Below are 22650 nucleotides of genomic sequence, written 5' to 3'. Positions count from 1 at the left end.
GAAAGAAAAAAATGATGGTGATGATGATGATGAAAAGGAGGAGGAAGAGGAGGAGGAGGAGGAGGAGGAGGAGGTGGAGGAAGAGGGAGAAGAAAAAGAGGCTGTCATGTAGGCCTATGTTCTGATGTTGTTCTTATATTCTTATGTGTACCGACTGACTTCTTGATATCACATTTCTTGCTTGTGTATGTCAGAAGACGAAGACGAAGAAGAAGAAGAGGAAGAAAAAGAAGAAGAAGAAGAAGAAGAAGAAAAAGAAGAAAAGAAATGTGGAGGAGGAGGAGGAGGAGGAGGAGGAGGAGAAGGAGGAGAGGGTAGGACCTTGGGTTGCGGTGAAGTTGAGCGTTGATGGAGGACGTTGTGTTAAGTGTGGGCGGGTTGGTGGAGGAGGGGAGAAACACGAAGGCTTAGGTGGCTGATACGGAGTTAGAAGGTACTCTGGGAACCGAAAAATATGGACCATAGTAAAAATAAAGCAAAACAGAATGGTAGACAGTTTTCAGTTACAGTAAAAAGGATTATCATGCGAATCGATTAAATCTGGATATTGAATAGCCTGTCAAAAGTATTCACATTGTTTTATAAGAGATAATTATATAGAGACTTTGTTAGTAATATTAACTTATTGATAAGATATAGACTATGAAGTGTGAAAGGATCCCCTCCAGTAATTATATGATTATGAAATGTGCTCCACTTCACATTTAAAAAGAACACTAAAAAATAATAAATAATGTTATAAGATGCTGATGAGGAGCTACAAAGAAGGTACATAAAGAAGAGTGCAATCAATCAGGATAAGAGTATTTTTGCCAAGCGATGTAAGGCGGAGGGAAGCAAGGTATTGTTAGGTATGACCATGAAATGAGCCGAGTGCTGTGAAGCGTTGCCGGCCGTGGTGACGAAAGATGGAAATGAAATGTTAAAGGGAATACATACATGCGTCATCATAGGCCTCCTCCGCTTCGTTCTCCTCATCAATATCATCATCGTCATCATCAACAGTTCATTAGAGTATATGAAAGTGATATTACGCCACCGTCTCACCAGCTATTGATGTGAGGTGTTGAAACGGTTACATACATACATACATATATACACACATACCTACCTACCTACCTACCCACCTACCTACCTACCTACCTACATACATATACATACATACACACATCTTAAGCATCATCACCATCATCATCATTTTTTCCAGTTCACAAAGACAACATTACGCAACCGAATGACATGACGGGAGGGATAAAAAGCGAAGAGCAACCCACACAAGCATACATCATCATGAACACCACCACAATCATCATCATCTCCATTCCTTCAGACACCAGTGACAATGCACCGCCGTCCCGCCGAGTACTAAACACACACATCGTCTCGCGTTCTCATCCCATCTCGCGCTCCGTCCTCCGTTTGAATAAAGCGGGAACACGTGGATTATCCCTACGCGTATTATAATCTCCCCAACATTTGCGCGGCTCTGTGTGTAGGGCGCGCGTTAAAGCAGCGACGCCCGGTGTGGGGAGCGGCGGTGTGGGGCATGTGAAACAGTCATCGGGGGCGGGGCTTCGGTGGGCGCTTTTTCCTCTGCTTAAAGGTTGAAGTTGAAGTCGAGAGAGAGAGAGAGAGAGAGAGAGAGAGAGAGAGAGAGAGAGAGAGAGAGAGAGAGAGAGAGAGAGAGAGAGAGAGAGAGAGAGAGAGAGAGAGAGAGAGAGAGAGAGAGAGAGAGAGAGAGAGAGAGAGAACGATCAAAACGTTGCAGCAGAGATTAAGAACCATAAATAAATAAAGAAAAACAAAACAAAGAGCAAGAGTCTGGAGAAAACAGGACGAGTAGGCAAAATCGACGGAAACAAACAAAACACAACACAAACAAGCAAAAAAAGAGTAAGCACTAAACCGGGAGAGATAGATAAAGGCAGGAAACGGGAGACAAAAAATGGACTTTGAAGCTGAAGTACGTAGCTGTTATCTCGAAGACTGAGGAACAGAGTGAGGGTGTTACGACCGCCCGGATACCAAGGGAGGGAGGGAGGAAGGAACGGAGGGAGGGAGGGAGATAGAGAAAGGTGGCTGTAGGAAATGGGAGTTGGGTGGCGCAGGGAGAGGGAGGAGAAAGTGCGGGAGGAAGGGAAAGGAAGGAAGGGCAGGGAGAGGTAGCTAAAAGAAATGGAGGAAGGTTATCGTAGAGAGCGTGGAGAGAGAAGCACTCGGGCAGAGAGGTAAAGGAAGTGTGACTAAAAATAACGGCAGGGAAAAAATTGCTGCAAAAGTATGAGGTGAAAAAATGAAATAACGGGAGGAAAGGGGGAGAAGTAGAGGAGGAGGAGGGAGAGGAAACGGACCTGTATTGACGAAGGTAGATAGTAGTACACACACACACACACTCCAGCATCATCGTCAACATATCAATATCTCCAACATCATCTGGAGGCTGGAGTCTCAAGTAGCAGTCCGAGCCGAAGGGGAGGAGGGCGGGACTTGGGTGTCCTTGGTCTTAACGAGAGGTCAGTGCCGCCACGCTACCTCTGGAGACCACTTGAGGAATGATCTGTGCCTTGGGTCTTGGCCTCGAGCAGCTCCAAGAGGGTGAAGGACCGAGGGTGGCTGGCGATAGGCAAGGAAGGGGAGGAGGGCGGAAGGCGAGGGTGAACTGGCGCGGAGCTGGATAAGGGCTGTGTGGCTGGCTGTTGGGAGGGGAGGGGGGTATAGGCTTAGTAGTACCTGGCAATGTGTGGAGTGGAGAGTGGGGTTATGAGAGGCATGAGCCAGTGAATGAGTGGTTTGAGAAGTACTCGCGAGGCAGTGAGGAGGATATGGCCTTGAGGGTGCCTTGGGGGAGGGCATAGGAGCCGTGTGGGGGGTGAAGAGAGGATATGTAAGGGGTATGAGGGGTGTGAGTGCGGGTGCATCGGGGAAAGGGAAGTAGAAACCGTATGGGGGGTGAAGAGGGGTGTGTGAGAGGTATGAGGCAGGGAATGAAGGGTATGAAAGTGCGAGGGAATGAGTGGGGTAACAATATTGGTTTCTTGGGTAGTGGGTAAAAGCTTAAGATATAGCTATGTGTGGGGTGAATTTTGGTATTATGAGAGGTAAGAGGCCGGGAATTGGGGTTTATGAAGGGTACTTGCTAAAAATAAGTCATGGTAAAGATCGTTAATGAGACAGTTGAGGGTACCAGGTGGGGAGAGGTATGTTTGGGGGGGGGGGGGATAGTAGGGATGTATCTAAGCCAGCGAGGTAAGAAGATTATAAGGCAGCGGAGGTGAACAAGAGGATGAGATGCAGGAAGTTGGTGAGTATACATGGGGGTGACGTGTGAGCTTGTATACAGTAAACCGGGTCAGGTGCGGAAGTGTTCACAGGTAAGGGAGGCTGCGGAAAAGTATTATAAAGCGAACACGTGAGCCAGTGGAAGTGATGCAGGTGAGGACAGGTAAAATGTGCGTAGGGAGGGTTAGCACGCGAGTGAGCGAGAGTGCGTGTGAGTGGGCAAGGTGTATGTTTGGAGGAGGAAGGGGATACTACGCGGTGAGAGGGGAGTGATGGGCGGGGGGTAAGGGTGAAGTGGCGTGTACAGGTGGGTGGTGGATAAGGTGTATACGATGGGAGGGGGATTTGCGCTCTGAGAGGGGAGTGGGGAGTGGTGGGTTGGGTGGTGTTGAAGTAAGGTGGGCAGTGGGTGGGTAAGGAGAGACTGGAGTGTGGATAGTACAGGGAATGGGTAGGCTCCGTGAAGAGGGATAGCTGGGAGGGGTGTCAGAAGGGCGTGGAGAGTGGTGAGACGGGGTGACGTGGCGTGGGGTATACAGGTGGGTCGTGGGCGGGTTGGGAAGACCGAGGCAAGGAGAGAGGCTAGCTTGAGGGGTGAGCCGGAGTGGGATTTGTGGCTGGGAGGAAGGTCAGGTTTGAGTCTCAAGCTGCTCAGGGTGGAATAATAAGACCTGGACTGCGGTAAATTCTGCCTCGTAACACCTGGTGCTGGGCCGGGGAGCTTCGTGGCGGCAGGTGCGGGAATTTCACCCTCTCTCCTGGCGGGAAGAACGTCGCGACAAACAACAAAGGTGCGTAAGGCGGCGGCAGCAAGGTGCGTAATGACGGGATTCACCCTCACACACACACAAACACCAGGTGCCGAGCGAGACCAAGCCGCCGAGGGTCATAACAATAGGAAATGTATAAAGCTAGAGCGAAAAATAGATAAAACGCCGAGTCATACTTCTTTGGAAACAATATGAAAAGAGGTGAAAATTGAAGAATCGTTGTGTCATATCTCTTTACGAAGTGCTGGTTGGTTCCCTTCCCCACCCTGATTTAGTGAGAGTAAAGGTGGAATGGCAATATGCAACAGAGAAAACAAATATATTAGACCTCATAGCCTGCCGTTGTTCCGCCCATCTGTCGAGCCATCACGCCGGCCACATATTGCACACGGCCGAAAGAGGGATCCACATGGTTTGCACTTCTCCGCCTTTTCAATCTGTTTTCAATTAGGAGTTACGCAATCAGGAATTCAGTCAGCGTCCAGGTGGTTGAAAAAGTAAGGCATAGTTTTATTTCTTCGTCGATCTGCACTCTGATATTTTCGCCGTGTGTGTGTGTGTGTGTGTGTATTTTGTGTGTGTGTGTGTGTGTGTGTGTGTGTGTGTGTGTGTGTGTGAGAGAGAGAGAGAGAGAGTGTGTGTGTGTGTGTGTGAGAGAGAGAGAGAGAGAGAGAGAGAGAGAGAGAGAGAGAGAGAGAGAGAGAGAGAGAGAGAGAGAGAGAGAGAGAGAGAGAGAGAGAGAGAGAGAGAGAGAGAGAGAGAGAGAGAGAGAGAGAGAGAGAGAGTACTATATCAAAGTGACACGCTAGGAAAGAACAAGGCTGTTACTTCCTCCCATACCTCCGTGTGCAAGGGAAAAATGAATTGAGTTAAGTCTATTAGCATAAATCAGAGACAAGGAGAGGAGGGAGGGAGGGAAGGAGGGAGGGAAGTGAGGTGGGAAAGGAGGCGAGGTGAGGAGGGAGGGAAGGAGGTGAGATGGGAAAGGAGAGAGTTAGACGAAGAACGAAAAGAGAAGGGGAGAGGGGGCGTGGTAGGAGGGTGAGGGAGGGAGGTTAAAAGGGAGGGTAGGAGAGCGAGAGGGAGATTTAGAGCTAATGGAGGGAGAAGACAGCAGGAAAGAGGATAGGCGATGATATAGTGAAAGAAAAGAGAGTAGATTAAATATGCATATCAAAAAGAAGAGAGAGAGAGAGAGAGAGAGAGAGAGAGAGAGAGAGAGAGAGAGAGAGAGAGAGAGAGAGAGAGAGAGAGAGAGAGAGAGAGAGAGAGAGAGAGAGAGAGAGAGAGAGAGAGAGAGAGAGAGAGAGAGAGAGAGAGATAACAATGAAATTTATTAATCATTAAGAGAGTGCATGTAGTGTGTAAGCAAATAAATAATAAATTGAAAAAAATGACAAAAAAAAACGGATAAACCAAAAGAAAAAGCGAAAGGAAGAAGGAACGTTTAGTGGCAAGCAAAAAGATGGGAGAGAAATCAGGTTTTCGATTATCTTTTTCTGTTTTTTAATTAATTTTTTTCCAATCGATTTTCTCATTTTTTTCAGTCTCGCTATGATTACTACTATTACTGTTGTTGTCGTTGTTGTTGCTGTTTCTCTTGATGGTTATGGTATTCAATGTCCTCTTATGTTTTGTTGTTGTTTCCTCTACTAGTGCTGTTATTGTGCATGCAGTTGTTGTTGTTGTTGTTGTCACTGTTCTTGTACTGTAGTTATTGTTATCACGGTTATTATTATTGGTGTTCGTGTTGCCGTTGGTATTGTTGTCCTTGGCGCAATTGTGTCCGTGTGATTCACTGAAATATTGAATGTTGCAAGCTAAATAAACGACTGTATTATTCCGTTTGCTTCATCTCTCTCTCTCTCTCTCTCTCTCTCTCTCTCTCTCTCTCTCTCTCTCTCCAGATAATATGGGACGTATCTCGTTGCAAATAACAGACACGAAAAAAACATGTAGGAAAGACTAAGACAAAGGAACCAATAAAGTAAAATCGGGAGGAGGAGGAGGAGGAGGAGGAGGAGAAGAATGTTATTACTTTGAACACAGGAGACGGGAGTGAGAGATTTATGGAGGACACAAGAAGAGGAGCAACGAAGATGAATCAACAGATGTATACAAATAAATAAAAAAAAGCATCCGATGAAAAGAAAGCACCAAGATATTGAGAACACAAACAAACACACATATCTATGTCTTGATACGGAACAGTTTGTGATGGAGTCTTTCAACGTAACAGTATAATGGAACGAATACTAACCCGTTTTTTATATTTTTCTACGGAAGCTGAAAAGTAAAACAATAAGAAAAATCAGGTGAAGAAAACAGTTATTCGGGAGAGCAATCACGAGGATCAGCGACTAATGCCGACGGAAACTTTGAATGGCCTGGACAATGGAGTGAATAAGTGACGCGTTTTTATTTAGAGCATTGTCGAAAAAAAAAACAAATCAGGTTAGGAGGCAAACATCATTATTTAAGAACCACTCACTAGTATCAGCGACTAATACCGACGGAAACTTTGAATGGCCCGGACAATGGAGTGAATAACGAACGCGTGTTTATGGAGGGCGTTGTCATGTTGCTGCGATGCTTTAGTTTGCTTGACAAGTCGAGGGTGTTTAGGCAGCATTAGTGGGCCGCGCCTGCATTATGCTGCGCACCCTCGGGTCACGGAAAACAAAAGCATTACGTAATTTATGCAGACGCGACAATGGAAAATGAGTGTCCGTGTGTGTGTGTGTGTGTGTGTGTGTGTGTCAAGAGAGAGAGAGAGAGAGAGAGAGAGAGAGAGAGAGAGAGAGAGAGAGAGAGAGAGAGAGAGAGAGAGAGAGAGAGAGAGAGAGAGAGAGAGAGAGAGAGAGAGAGAGAGAGAGAGAAGAAGGAGCCGCCAGAAACAGAAACTAGTATAAAAAAAAGTCAAGGAAAACGCCGCCCGGGCTCCCCTCGCCCCGGCGTGGCTCAGGGCCCGAGACAGATAAAGGGAAATAGGAGGGAGCAGCCGGCGACTCACGGGCCAGCCAGCGCCGAGCCTTTGAGTCCGGGGAGGGAGAAGGAGCAGACGTTATCTCCTATTTTATTGAGTCTCTTATGGTCAAAGGGACACTGCATCTGAATTTATCGAGTCTCTCTTCGGCGTGGGAGCTCCAACTCTTTACGGTCTCATGACTCCGTGCCGTATCTCAAGATTTATCGTTGCTACAGTGCACCTACCTATCGTTCGTGCATGTGTGTGTGTGTGTGTGTGTGTGTGTGTGTGTGTGTGCGCGCGCACGCGTAAGAACGATAACCTGTAAATACATCACCGTTATTATCGATGCTCGTGCTACACAACTTACTCTGTCAAGGGAAAAAAAATACAAGAACATGAAATGCACTCAGAAGTACTCGTTTTCCATGTCTTAATTGCATTAGACTCTCCATTCATGAGTGACTCTTGAGGGAATTGGGTGCTCTCGGGAGATCAAGGTCACGAGTGAATATCAAGGGCCTTAATTATGCTTATTTTCATCCAGGTGTGAAAAGCCCTTTTGTCGGCATGAAGTGTTGGCATGTTTGGACAGAGCGAGCCAAGTGAGTGAGTGGCGGGGAAAAAAGAGGCTCGGAAGGATGCCAGTAATGCATTCGAACGGGGGCAAGCAGGAATGATGCATGTAGACGGAGAAGAGGAGGGGAAGGAGGAGAAGGAGGAGGAGGTGGGAAGGGTGGGGGGTGGGGTTGAGATAGTGTGTTAGAAGGAGAACAAAGAGAACGAAGATCAGATAGTGGTTGAGTATAAGGAGGAGGATAATGAAATGTGGAGGGAGTTAAAAGAAGAGATAGGTAAAGATTGAGGTAAACAGAGAAGAAGAAACAGGTAGGAACGAAGTCAGAGGAGTAGGGGGAGTTGGTGGTAATGTAAGTAGAATAAGGGACGCAGGCGGAATAGTAGATAATAAAAGATAGAACAGGATGAAAATTAAAAGGAAAAAAATTATAGAACAGAATGAGGAGGAAGAATAGAAGAACCCGGGGGTGGAGTAGAAGTGATGTCAGGGAGAGGAGAGAGAGAGTAGGAGGGATTTGAGGGATAAAGCAAAGGGCAGGTTGTGAAGGTCAGGAGTGTAGCGCTGGTGTGGGTGGGTCGCCTTGGGGAGTGGGTGAGGGAAAGGGCCTGGAGGCGAAAGTAAAGTAAAGGGATGAAGGTCGCGCCACCCGGGAGGAGCAGGAGAGTGTGCACTGTCAACAGGGGTCCGTCTGGCAGCTGTTATTGAACGTTTACATCACTGTTCAGCCGGGCGCGAGTGAGCGTGAGTCCCTCAGTCTCGCACAAATACAAGACTATTATGAAAAAAAATGCCGTTAGAATTCCTGCTGTACAACACACACACACACACACACACACACACACACACACACACATACACACACACACACACACACACACACACACACACACACACACACACACACACACACACACACACACACACACACACACACACACACACACACACACACACACACACACAGTTGGAATGTTGTAACCGTATGCAGAATAATACCAAAGTCCGTATTAGCTGTCGAGGGAAAAATGGGTCATATATTAGGGAATGCAAGGAAGAAAATCTGCGGTATGCACCCTTCGCAGTGGTATGTCCGCCTTTTTGTGCTCCCCGACACCTGTTGAGTCCGGCACAAAACATGGCATTTCAATATCTTGGTTTACGACTTTCTCTCACGGTTGATCCACGCTCATGATCCACTGGAGTCCACTTGTTGATCAGCATTACTACGTCCCTCGAGGGGCTGTTGTGACACCTTCATCCGCGGCTTAAAGGGCAACTTCAAACTCGTGACCCTTCCCGCCCCGCCACTCCCCCTTTGTTTTTGTTTAATTTGTGTTGGAGTGTGTATAACAGTTCCTTTGTTCCCCCCTGAGCGACAACACGGAATATGTTGATTATCAAACAAACTTTGTTGTCTCGGGAGTACAAGACTTCGTTTGGGGTATATTGTAAACACAAGTTTTGATATGGTCCCCATGTCGTTCATAAAGGTGTTTTAGGTCAGTGTCATTAAATACCTCAAGCTCAGCGAAATCTTGAGAGGCTTTATATTCCACGGGACGTCTCGAGAGCCACTGAGAACAAGGCGCTCTTCAATCCCCAAAGAATGGGATCTTATTTTCTTCCTTTTTTACTGCAAATTGTGTCAGACGGAGGAAAGAAAACATTGCCTGTCACATGTGGCTCTATCGTAGCACAGAAGGATAATTGAATGAAAGAGCAAAAGCTAATTTAATTTTTCTCTAATCATTTAAAGAAGCAAAAAATTGAGGCAGTTTGTAAAAAAAAAAAAAAAAAAACATGTCCTTGTTATGTTTCTCGTCTATACCTTACAGTAACATGCAGTCATTTTGAATAGTGTTATTTTTACTTGATATTTATTCTTTATTCTGAATTTGTCTGTAATAACTAGGATATGTCTATCTAAGTATCAAAAAATATATAGCGGAAATATTCAGTCATAATAAAATGTTAGACAAAAGGTAATCTATAAAAATCTTTCATATATCTGTCAATCGCCGCGCCCCTGTAGAAAATAAACAAGAATAAAGGGAGAGTATCAGCGTGGAAAAATAGTTTGATAACTCTTGACAACGTAGAATCCGTGTTAGTTGGTAACATTAAAGGTCACATGACTCGTTAACCCTCGGACGAGAGAGAGAGAGAGAGAGAGAGAGAGAGAGAGAGAGAGAGAGAGAGAGAGAGAGAGAGAGAGAGAGAGAGAGAGAGAGAGAGAGAGAGAGAGAGAGAGAGAGAGAGAGAGAGAGAGAGAGAGAGAGAGAGAGAGAGAGAGAGAGAAAAGTTGCTCAACCACAAGTGGGTGTCATTTTTCTTCATCTGGAACACGCACGCACCATACTTTTTTCTTTTCTCTTTCCTCAAGGATTTGCTGTGCCAATGATACGTTATAATACACGAACTTCTCTCTTAGAGCGAAGTAACACAAGGGCATTATGAAGTGCTGTTGTCAAAGGGGAGTCAGTACAGGCGTAAAATTTAATCATATACTTTTCATTTCGCTCCATATAACCCTTTATTTTGGATAGATGTCCTTTAAGACCTACGATATCGTGCTACCATTGATAACGTATATAAACAATAGACAGGAATTAAGTTGTGTCAGAAATTAGTATAAAGGTAAAAGTGTCAAATGGAAGTTGGATTGATTTATGTACGGGGAGGGCGGCTGATGCATGGGGCTGCCCTGAGCATGGACTGACTGGCCTCCTATAGTTTCATATTGTTGTGCTGTATTGTTTGCATATGGACGAAAGCAGATGTAGTATAAGTAGTCCTCAGGAGCTGCAATGTTTTGGCTACGTACCCTCATAGTCTTACATCCTTCACATTTTTGTTTATTTCCCCGTCGAGAGATAGACTGATTTATGGATATATTTATGGACGAAGATGGGAGGGGGGCAGATGGTGAACTGTGGAGCTGACAATTGTAGACTGACAGCCCTCTTAAAGATTCCTTATATTGTTGTGCATTTTCCCGGGCCACAGTCCACGCAGTCCGCCCGCCTCGCTTCACCATCACAGATTCTCGTCAAAGTGCTCGTAAGTCCAGTAAGTGTCGCCCGGCCCTGGACGCGGCGGCGACGGCTTCACTGTGAGGTGGTCATTCCAGGCCATTGGTCAGCCACACGAGGAGTGACACGGCACAGACGGGATGCCTCCATTTGGCTCTCGTTCCCTCGCCTCCTGCTGAGTTGCGTTGGGTTCAGATTTTCATTTTATCATCCTCTTTGTATATCTCGATGTTGCCATGCTTCCTCTCGTCTCCTCTATCTATCCCTTTAATCGTAAACATACACAGAAACAATAATGGTACTATATCTACTTCTTTTACTCAGAGGGGGATAGAGTTTCTTCTTGTTCCATTGTATGCCTCGCTCTGACTATGGATTCTTGTCATCTGTGTCTTGTTTTCACTCTTTTGTACGAAGACAGACACAAACACTCATACACAAAGGCTGTCTCGTTTCCTGTTGTGTTATGTTGGGCGCAGATCGTCGTTACGTTATCTTCATTGTAAGCCTCGCTCTGATGATGCATAGTCACGTCATCACCCTTCGTACAGAGACACGGACACTCATCCACAATAAAAGGCATGGCATCCACAGTGTTTGCTCTCTTGTTTATTTAGTTTTCCGAGGGCATCAGGTTTCTTCGTGAGGTGGGGGAAGGGGGGGGGGGGGGAGTCGAGGAGGGCTTAATGGATGTTGTTTTGTTTTTTGTAATGCCTCGCCTCAACTAATCCTTAATGAGAGCCGCGTCTTCAGGAAGTTTAATCGCAGTGTTTTTCTGATGCGGAGATAAAAGAAGGACGTTATTAGATTATTTTAAGAAACTTCGATGGTTATAATATTCATCTCGCGGCGACGTAATGGGTGGAGGGATGAAAAAAAAAATATTCCCTTAATTTCCTGTTTTCCCAACCCTCACTTGGCCTCACCGCTTGTTTGTTTGGCCGGCTGGTTCATTGTTGTTGTTGTTGTTGTTGTTGTTGTAGTCTGTTCCTCACCCTTGAAAAAATGCTGCACTGCGAAACAAACGTATGAAAATATCTCTTTTTACTTTTTTCCTCCTCCAGACTCGTGTGTGTTGCATAGAGAATAAGTGTCTCGTGTCTGTCTGTTTTTTATGCAGTTCATGTCTCAAACGTCCTTATTTGGGGCAACTCACTCCCTTTACGTTTATTTCTATCTCTTATGCCACTTTTATTTCGCCATTTCTTCTTCTCCCTTCGTTTCTCTATTCCATTTTGCATCATCTTTTGTGTTTCATCCCTTCCGTATTCTCTCCTCTCACTCCCACCTGTCCATGTCTCATACGCCCTTATTTGGGGCAACTCTCTTTCTTTAACTTTTTATTTTCTTTTTACCGCTTTTATTTTACCAGTACTTCTTTTCCCCCTTCATTCTTTCCTTCCACCTTTCGCCATTTTTCATATCTCCCCCTTCCTTCTTTTTCTCTCGTTTCCACCTGTCATTTCTTTGATGCATCTGGTCCCCGTGTGTGACGGCTAACCCCCTCCTGCAAGCTCCCTTCCTCCTTCGTTCTATGGTCACCAAACACGTCATCTTTCACAGCGCCTCCATTCTTTAATCTTCCCTTTCGCTTCCACCTGTCATTACTTTGGTGCATCTCGTCCCCGTGGGTGACATCAGAGCCCTCCCTGCACGCACCCTTCCCTCGTTGTATGGTCTCGAAACAGCATCAAGCATCATCCCTCTGCCTCTCAGGTCCTCACTCTCGCAGCCACACACTCCCTTCTTCACCCTCGCCTGCTGCTCGCCTAACGCCCACCATCACTCGTGGAGACACGTAATATCGTAACTTTGGAAAAAATGTACATATATGTTATTACATGTCAGTGCCGCGGTGGAGGAGTGATGCTGCGCGAGAGAAGTTTGATATGTGTGAGTCTTCTTTTCATGTTTACGTCCGTGTCGTAAATACTTGCTATTGATGAAATGCATCTAGATTTTTTCCTCTAATAGTGCGGGCTTTAATACAAACACAGAGGCGAATAATAATAATAATGGTAATAATAATAATGATGATAAAGATAATGAAAATAATAATAAAGATAATGATAATAGCAATAAATATCAGCTGTTATTTTCTCGAGTTTGTTATGAGGCATGTGTAATCAATATTCCCATTCACTTTCATTTTCTTGTTTCGAGTTTATTTTATATTTCTTTCGCCACAATGTGAAAAATATCACCCAAGTACTGTCTTTTGCGCGAAACCTGATGCTGAGTGAAAGGCTGGAAATACTAGGCAGTGTGTAAAAAGTGTTAACTCTGAAAACTTGGATGGAGGCGGAATAGGCTGATACAAGTAGAATTTGAAAACCAACCAACCAACCAACAAGAAACACAAAAAGATACCATAGCAGGGATGGCGAGGCACAAAGGTAAGGTGGAGCGCTCCCGCCGCAGAGTTACTCCCCAACAACACCACCTCTTTGCAATGTTTACTTATCGATTCTGGCGTCTAACTTACGAGGTTCTGTGAGCCATTGTCTTCCTCGTAAAACACCGAGATGCATATCGGCCCACAGACGCACTGTCAATAAGATAGCCACGGCAAACACGGAGGCAGATTAGCAGGTGGTGGTGCGTCAGTCTGTCTGTTTCTGTGCCTTACCTTGGACTGATCGACGAGGCTGAGGCGGCGAACTGAAGCAACCATTCAAGCAAATCCTCGTCGCTTCGTTCTGCGCTTCACTTATATCAAAAACATATCACTGCCGCTCCCAGAAGTACTTTCCCGGATTCTGAGCCACTCCACCTGTCCACTTGTTCCACACTCGCTATACTAGTGAGCGATGGATATAATTTCCAGGTTTCTTGTTATTATCTCCTCCGTTCACCTCCTGAACACTTCAGTGGCTCCTGGGTTATGACATACAGCTGGGTTTCATAGTCTTTCTTTTCATCGCCAAGAGCTTTCCACTTGAGACCGTAGTAATACACGTGCCACTAAACATATTTGCGTCTTGATTTCATTGTTAAACTCGATAGCAAACGGTTCTCAAGACACTATGACAATCTGGTGTGTGGCTGTGAGATGCTGGAAACACAAAATCGCACACGAGACTCAAGCTTCCCCTTGCTGTGAGCGCGGGCCGCGGACAGGTAAGGAGAGAGCGAGTCAGGAGCGAGCGGGTCACGTCCTCCCTCCTCGATGGTCACAGATACACTAAGGAGGGGGGGCGGGGTTTGTGGCCTCGCCTGGCGAGCACAGCGCAGCACTACTCCTCTAGTCTAGTGGCGGCAGACTCACTTCTCGCCGCCGCCACCATCACCACCACTTCTACTACCACCACTACTACTACTACTACTTCTGCCTCCACCAGTGCCCCTGGCGTCTCTCCTCTTCCACCCACTTCCCTGCCTCCTCCTCTTCCCCCGTTGCCTCCGCTGTCCCCACCCAGCTACCGCTTCTTCCTCCTTCCTCTTCTTCCTCGTCGCCTGTTTCACCTGCCCTCTAACCTCCGAACTCGTGCCCTGGGTTCCGCCCTGGCATGCCCATCACCTCGTCGCTAATTGTCTTCACCTGCCTCCCTCAGTACCCGCGCAGCCTCCGTGCACATGAAATGCCTCTTGCTGCCGGAACTGAGGCTCGGGAAAAAAGCCTGACGATGACGCTGCGGCGACACACACAGACACGCCGCAAGAACATCTCATCTCGTCGCGAGGCTGTATATGGAAGGGGGTCACGGGGAAACTTCAGTGATATAGGGACGAACGACGAAAATTACCGTAAATTGTGTACCAAGGAGCAGGAAGCGAGTGGAGCTCAGCAGTAATAAACAGAGGAGGAATTGCAGGTGCATGAACGGAAAGCGCCAAGTCAGCATCCTTGGCTCCGGAGAAGAAAATTTCTTGACCGAATAAATATGAAAATGACAAACAGGAGGAGGAAAGAATCGACATATGTTCAGCGACAGGAAACATGAAAAATTATAGATTTCTGAAACTAGGAAAATGGAGAGAGAGAGAGAGAGAGAGAGAGAGAGAGAGAGAGAGAGAGAGAGAGAGAGAGAGAGAGAGAGAGAGAGAGAGAGAGAGAGAGAATCAACAGGATGCAGAGAGAGGAATAGATAAAGAAGCGAGGAAGGGAGGGCTGAGGAAGAAGAATGGCAACTATTATAGAAGTATTGAGAGAGAGAGAGAGAGAGAGAGAGAGAGAGAGAGAGAGAGAGAGAGAGAGAGAGAGAGAGAGAGAGAGAGAGAGAGAGAGAGAGAGAGAGAGAGAGAGAGAGAGAGAGAGAGAGAGAGAGAGAGAGAGAGAGAGAGAGAGAGAGAGAGAGAGAGAGAGAGGGGGGGGGGAAGGGAGGGGGCATCAGTATCGCAGGAAGAGGGAAGGAACAAGGGAAGGTGGCCCGGCGGAGCGTCAAGCAAGACTCGTTCCCCCGTTAAGGTCATGAAGCAGAGCGGTGAGGAGCCCGGTGGCCGCCCCAGGTATGATAATGGTGGCCACGGGGCTCTGACCTCCGCCGGCCCCCTCCCCCGCCCGCCCAACCACCACCCTCGCCCTCCCTCTTCCCCCTCATCTCCCTCCCTCCTCTTCCTTCCTCCCTCCGCAGCCTCCGACCGTGCTCCGACGCCTCCGCCCACCGCCACCACCGCCCTCACCCTCCCTCTTTCTCTTCTCCTCTGCCAAACACCTTACCTCCCTCTCTTCCTCCCTGCCTCCCTCTCTCTCCCTCCGCCCACTTCTTCCCTCCACCCAACTTTCGTTCCTCCCCCAACAGTTATCACCTCCAAGGCTCGTCTACAGCCTTGCCTCTCTTTCTTCCACCTCCCTCGCTGCCTCCCTTTCTCCCCCTCCACCCTTCTTTGTGTCCCTTTCCACTTCTTCCCTATTCAATGGCGGGGTGGAGGGCTTCCTTATTGTACACTCGCATGCCTATTCCACTTCCTCATCTACTTGGCTGGTATTAGGTGTTATTTGCCTCTCCTGTTTTTTTCTTTTCTTCTTTTTCTTGTTCTTGTTCTTCTTGTTCTTGTTCTTGTTCTTGTTCTTCTTCTTGTTCTTGTTGTTCTTCTTCCTCTCCTTCCTCCTTCATCCTTCCTCTCCTTCCTCCTCCTCCTCCTCCTCCTCCTCCTCCTCCTCCTCCTCCTCCTCCTCCTCCTCCATCCCCTTTCTCACTCCTATTTTTCTTCATCTCGTTTCCATTTTCTCCTCTTTTGTTGGTTCACCCTCGTAGTTTTTCTTCATATATATTTTTGCCAGCGAGACAGTATTGTTTACAGTAATGTGATAATTTCAAACAAAAAACAAAAGGAAAATATAACTTTCCGAGCATAATTTTACCTCATGAATATGAAGAATTTGATAGTGTTTAAAGTATGTCTGTCTGTTTGTCCGTCTGTCTGTCTGTCCGTCTGTCTGTCTGTCTGTCCAGTGTCAGCGTCGTTTTCTTCGCGTCAGGGAACACTGTTATAATTAGTAGCCTCGTTAGCGAGATGGTATTGTTGCGGGCGGGGCGCGACGGGGCAGCGAGGAGCGGGCAAGGCGGGTTGGTGTGGGGCGGGGCGGGGCGGAACGGAACGGGGCACGGCGGGGCGGGTCGGGTCGAGTCGGGACGGGGTGTGCGTGCAGGAGCGGAAAACATGCAAACATAGAAACAATGAAGAGCATGCCGAAGTATGTTGGCTTATCCCGAGGCAGCCATTATATACTGGTGCTATCAGGGCATCTTTCCTAATGGTGGCGTTGACGCACTGAAAGGAGGAGGAGGAGGAGGAGGAGGAGGAGGAGGGGGCAGAAATTGGACAAAAAAGCACGAACACGCGCGGCTGGTTGATTCCGTAGACCTGGTGGCATCCAGTTCTTCTTCTTCCTCTTCTTCTTCTTCTTCTTTTTCTGCTTCTGCTTCTTCTTCTTCTTCTTCTTCTTCTTCTTCTTCTTCTTCTTCTTCTTCTTCTTTTTCTTCTTTATCATCTTTCCTCACCTCCTTCATTTTACACTCCGTACTGTCCGTACCCTCCTCCCTTCTCCTCTCCAGTTTACCTGCGGGAATATTGCCTTATTTAATTAATGCCATCGTTCCTCGGGTCTGCGAAGAATACTGTTGCACATAAAGGAAGCACCTGGATGCCCCGGGGACGCTCCTCGCCCCGCCGGGAGACAAGATTAAGAGTTGACATTCTTTGTCCGGCGACTCTCGAGCGCGATCTCTGCGTCTTGACAAAGGAAGCAAATGAAGCGATGCCTCCATGGAACTCGTCGCAAATTTACAACTCATTCATGCCTGGCCCATGCGAAGGACGGGACTTTACCGTAAAACAGCGTGCGTACAATGGAGTGTATTCGGCTGCCTCGCTCTGTATTCTTGAGGCTCGACGGGAATCAACGAAGAATCTTAATCGAGGTGCATGTGTTTTGTTATGAGTTTATCTGTGACCGTCTGAGCTCCTTGCCTCCATGTGTGTGTGAGTGTGTGTGTGTGTGTGTGTGTTCAGCAGCCGAGGGAGAGACACAAAAGACAGCCCATGATGGACCCAATGCCTGCTGGCTGCTTTAAAACGTGTGATTCGGTAGAAATCACGCACTGATAGATTACAACTGACTAATGGTAAAGGAAAGCCGTTCAATTAGTTGCTCCTTTATACTTTTCAATGAACCGTTGTGTGATGTGAATGAAACTGCATGGGCTCATGGATTATCGTGATTATTATTATTATTATTATTATTATTATTATTATTATTATTATTATTATTATTATTATTATTATTATTATTATTATTATTATTATTATTATTATTATTATTGAGAGAGAGAGAGAGAGAGAGAGAGAGAGAGAGAGAGAGAGAGAGAGAGAGAGAGAGAGAGAGAGAGAGAGAGAGAGAGAGAGAGAGAGAGAGAGAGAGAGAGAGAGAGAGAGAGAGAGAGAGAGAGAGAGAAGGAGGAGGAGGAGGAAGAGGAAGAGGAGGATTTGGAGCGAGGGAGGCAAGGGGTGAGAGGTCCTGGTGGGTGGAGGCTCGGAGGAAAACAAAGTGTTCTGGGTCAGGCAGGAGAGAGAAAGTCGGGCATTGAGTCTCTTTATTTGGATCATGACCTCAGATGTAGAGATGATGGTGCTGGTGGTGCTGCTGATGGTGATGATGTGGATGTAGATAATAGTGAATGAGGGGATGATGATGATGGTGTTAATGGAAAGAAGCACGCAGGGAGATGGTGGTGGTGGTAGCAGCTATTCTAAAGGAGATATTATCTGTGAAAACGTGAGGGTGGGAGGAGGAGAGAAAGGATGGATGGGCAGGGAAGTGAGGGATGAAAGGAGGCGTGGTCACTGTGGATAGAGGGAGGTTGGGGTGGCAAGGGGAATTTGGGGTATACAGAAAGCTGACGATATATATATTTTTTTTTTACTCGTTGCAGTTTTTTTCAGTTATCTTGCCGGGTATCAGCGTAATAAAGAAGCCAACATCCTCATACCGTGTCTCCGTTACCAGTGCACTCATTCCGCCCTTCGATCCTTTCCATTCCTATCTACCCTTGAAGGAACCAACCCCTTACACACACCTCATCAGCTGCCACTCTAAACGAGGCCACATCAAGTAGAGGGCGTGTCTGAAAGTCTGTGTCGCTGATTCCTGCTTTTTCTTTGAATTTGTGTCCTGAGAGTGGAGGCGGCGACCTTTTATATGATTTTCTATCTGTGAAGTGAAAGTCTCAAAGCACTTACCAAGAAATATTATCCTCGGGACCTTTCGTGTTGACAGCAAGGCCAGGACGCGCCGTGAAGGCGAAAATTATGCAATATATATTTTTCCTTCGGTGTTTGAATATAATTTTTAAGCCACACTGTTTGACGGACGTTCGGAAAGAAAAGACTCACTCCTAATAACCACGATGCAGTGTTAAAAAAACTACGCAACCTTAAAGTTTTCCGGGACATGAGTGTTAGATCAAGTTATGAGCCACACTGTGAGGGTAAAGTAGGGAAAGACGTTGCCGTTTTCTTATGAACATGACATGACAGACGCACAACAGGGAATTTTACGAACGCTATTTAGTGTTGTGAATTATGGAAGATATATATATATATATATATATATATATATATATATATATATATATATATATATATATATATATATATATATATATATGTTTTTCCGGAATATCAATGTTTGTTATAAGTTTTTAAGCTACACTGTTTGACGGACGAACGCAACGACGATGCCTCTTCTCCTGTAGGGGACCCACAGTGTTGCACATTAGCGGCGCCTCAGACTCGCCACATTCCGCCATAATGGACGACGCAACGCTGAGGCTAATCACTGAAACACGCCGGCTAACGGACACCTACAAGCACGGCCCTATTAAATATTACAGGTTGGCCGTAAGGGATTTTTTAATGGACACACGCAGTCATTCCCCCCCCCCCCCCACACACACACACACACACACTACCACACACACACATTCTCTCTCTCTCTCTCCAACAAAAGGCAAAATAACCAATAAGGGTCAGAGGATCTCCTTTAATTGTCGTCAAACAGGGTCTGCTGACATCACAGAAAAGGGACCACACCAAATATGTTACGTTCTCTGCTGAAAAAAAAAAAAAAAATAGGGCGAAAAAAATAGGGTCGATGGAGTGAGGCAGCTTGGAGAGCAATGAATTTTATACTTTTATTTTCCGGGACTATAAATAATTTTGATATTTTACTGATGGATGATGAAATACGTAAACATGTAACATTCTGACGACTCTGCTTTTGTTATAATTATTTCTTCTCAGCCTTGAAAATATATAATCATTCGCTTTTATGTATGTATGTACTTGGAAATAGTCCATCTTCTTGGTTAAATGGGCACCTGAGGAAACGTAGAGGAGGCAAACTGTGGCAACCCGGATATCACACTGACCCTGCGTCCCGGGGTAATGAATGGGTTATTACCCGCCACTGGCTCAAGGGTCAATGTGACGGAGATGAGCACCGGCGTCGCGGGTAACTTCAGTGTATGCCCCTTAATTTACCTCTATCATTCATTATCACGTGCATCGTAGGAAGGCGATAATGTTCCCGTCGTTGTCTGTGTTTGTCCGTTTTTTTTCTGTCCGTTATCAAAATATCTAAAACGGATTCGCATATAGTCACCAAATAGACATAAGAACATCATTTCGATCAGGGGTTCCCAACCTGGGGTACATGTACCCCAGGTGGTACATTTGCACTTTTTAGGGGGTACATTGGGTCCGAGAGAATAACCACTACTGTACCATACATGGTGTTGTAATCTGCATTCAAATTGCACAATGTTTTTTTTTTCAATTTCCTCATTTTAGTAAGCAAAACTATTTAAATTATCTCATCAGTCTACACATACAGATTTCATTATAAAATAATATCAAAATATTACAATTTCATCGTTTTTATCCTAAAATTTTAGGGGTACATGGGAACCTATAAAAATGCCCAAGGGGTACAGAAGAACAAAAAGGTTGGTAACCACTGATTTAGATAATCACCTCAGACTTTAACTTTTGGAAAAATCCGATAAATAACTGACCGAATAATGTTGAATAAATAAATCAAACAACTGACCGACTGCAGGACCGGGTAACCACATGGGAATCCCGCCCGTGCTGTGAGGGCAGGTCATGAGAGACCATGAGAGAGAGAGGACACCGAAAGGGTTTGAGAGGTGGTTCGGAGGAAATATTTTAATGCCTATTTGTTTATCCTATTATTGATAGAACTATTTGTTGCCATAATTGAAAGACATTCACACCCATTTACATGATGGTACTTTGTACATCATTTATCTTATTGAGAGACGTGTGTTGCGTCTGTGAAGACTATTCAGGCGATAAGTGGATTGCATGCTGTTTGTGCCCTAAGTGGTGTCATGTGAAGTGTGCTCATCTGACAGGGGTCAAGCAGGATAATATACCCAAAAAGAACTGGGTGTGTTCGCCATGCTTACACAAGGCATCTTTAGCAACCAACATTGTGGAAAAATTGGATGAATTCAAGCAAGAATTATCTAAAGAAATATCAGTTGTGAAAGATGAAGTTGAAACTCGGGCACTCAGTGGGAAAGAGAAGTTGGGCGAGGTGGCGGATGTGCTTTGCGCTTACAAGACAAAGTCGGCTGGCGCCAGCTGGGTTGATGTAGCAAAACGGAGGAGGAAGAAGCATCTCCTTGTCGTGAAGGTCTCTGATCAAGGAAAAAAGGCTACTGAGATGAAAAATGAAGTTTCCCAGGCATTACAAGGCATTCATATTACTGATTCAAGATTCACGAATTGAGGTAACATTGTTATGAACTTTGATGATGAGAATATAAGGAATGAAGCAACTCAGAAATTAGAAAATGTAGAGCAAGTTAGTTCAAAAAGTGTGGGAAAATTAAGGCCAAAGATCATGCTCTGCAATATGCATAAGGAGGAGACCGGGGATAAGATAATTGAGACATTGTTAAATACTCGATTCCAGGAATTGAGGGGAAAATTGAGAAAAATTTTGCAAGCCAGGTGCTGTTGGTACAATGCACTATATTTTGACATGTGATCCAACTGTTAGAGAGTTGATTCATAAAAATCATGACAAGATAAAACTATAATGGGAGTGTATACTGTGAGAGACAGATACCATGCAATCATATGTTACCATGCATTGTCAAAGATACGGCCATCTTGAGGCCAACTGTACTGCCAAAACCAATGGAGAAGCCCAAAAAATGTTTCAAATGTCCCGGGGATTATAAATCAAAGGAGTGCGCCATGGCTGAAAAGAAATGCATAAATTGTGTGAGGTACAAGAAGCCTGAAATCAACCACTCAGCGAATGGCCAGTGTTGTGTAGTCCTTCAGACTGAAATTTGAGAGAGTTCGTAAAATAACCGATCATGGTTATTAATTGGTGTTTAAGACTCGAAGATAAATTGAGTGTTAAATGTTCAGTGAGTTGGAAATATTCGTTGGACATTAGATTGTGATACTATAAAGAAAATATCAGATTAATGGAAAATGAAGTAATGGATATTTGTGATACTGTAAAAAGAAATGATATTGTGATTAACACGAACCACAACATGGCCAAGTGACTATAATGATGCCATATTTATTAAGAGGACATCAGTAGGCTTTCCTTGAAAGAAATTAAGACTCACTCACTACGACGTTGTGAATAAGTGCATATCGAGGATTATTGTTGAGGCTAACATCATAGACTAATTGTTGACTGCCATGCGGAGCGCTGCGCTGACAGTGGAGCGGGGCCTGATACCTCATCAACGGTAAACGGTAAAATCATAAACCCTAACAAAAAACTCTGATACTGCTTATTGACTACTGTTTTTTTTATAGGAACAGCATGTTACTTCTATCTTATCTTTTTAGAATTTGATCCATTTCTCATAAACTATTTAAAGAGGGAACTAGCATGATTTATTTGATTCAATTCGATATGACGTTGGCAATCATTATTTTTCCAGGAGCAGCGTCGCGTGGGCGTATTTTGTTTAGTTTGAGCTCTTGATCTATTTCCTGTGTTTTGAAATGGAATGATTAAGGTACCTCAGACCGAACCTGGATTTTATTTTAATTGTGACCTCGTTGTTTGTTAGTAGGAGTAGCATGATGTGGGTGTTTTGTGTTTGTTTTCATTTAACTGTTGTCTTTTACCTGCTAAAAACAAAGTAACAGAAAAAGAAAACCTGTTCCTCTCACTGTAGTCCTCCGTATTCAGACTCTCAGCAAAACCTTCCGTGTAATGGGTAACGTGAGGCAGTTTCGAGGCAGTGGGCGTGCGGAAGGAGGGAAGGGGACGTCAGGGGCGCAAATCGACGTCCCAGCTGTCTCCATCCTGGGCAGGCGGCGCTTAAAACTCTCACCCATAAGGCCTGAGGGTTCATGATCCCTCGGGTTTTCTGGAAAGAGAACGGCTACTCCGGCGCCTCAAGGGCATGAAGAAAGGCGGCGGAAAACTTAATGTGCCTTCCCGAGGGTGTCATGACAAGGAAAGGCGCGGAGGGAATGAAACAATGGAAAAAGTAAAGGAAACGCTAG

At 45.5% G+C, this 22650-nt stretch overlaps 1 protein-coding gene across 1 annotated transcript in view; it reads right to left on the bottom strand.

Annotated features, from left to right (window-relative positions):
• Positions 1-13872, bottom strand: part of LOC126995157 (irregular chiasm C-roughest protein-like) — a 122096-nt gene extending 108224 nt beyond the window's left edge. Inside the window, exon 1 of the mRNA XM_050854445.1 lies at positions 13259-13872. Coding sequence (XP_050710402.1) covers positions 13259-13303 — 45 coding nt within the window. The 5' untranslated portion in view covers positions 13304-13872. The remainder of the gene's footprint in view (positions 1-13258) is intronic.
• Between the last annotated feature and the right edge of the window lie 8778 nt (positions 13873-22650).

Source organism: Eriocheir sinensis, chromosome 1 (genome assembly GCF_024679095.1).
Source record: "Eriocheir sinensis breed Jianghai 21 chromosome 1, ASM2467909v1, whole genome shotgun sequence".
Classification (NCBI taxonomy): Eukaryota; Metazoa; Arthropoda; class Malacostraca; order Decapoda; family Varunidae; genus Eriocheir; species Eriocheir sinensis.
This window is presented reverse-complemented; position numbering and strand designations above follow the sequence as displayed.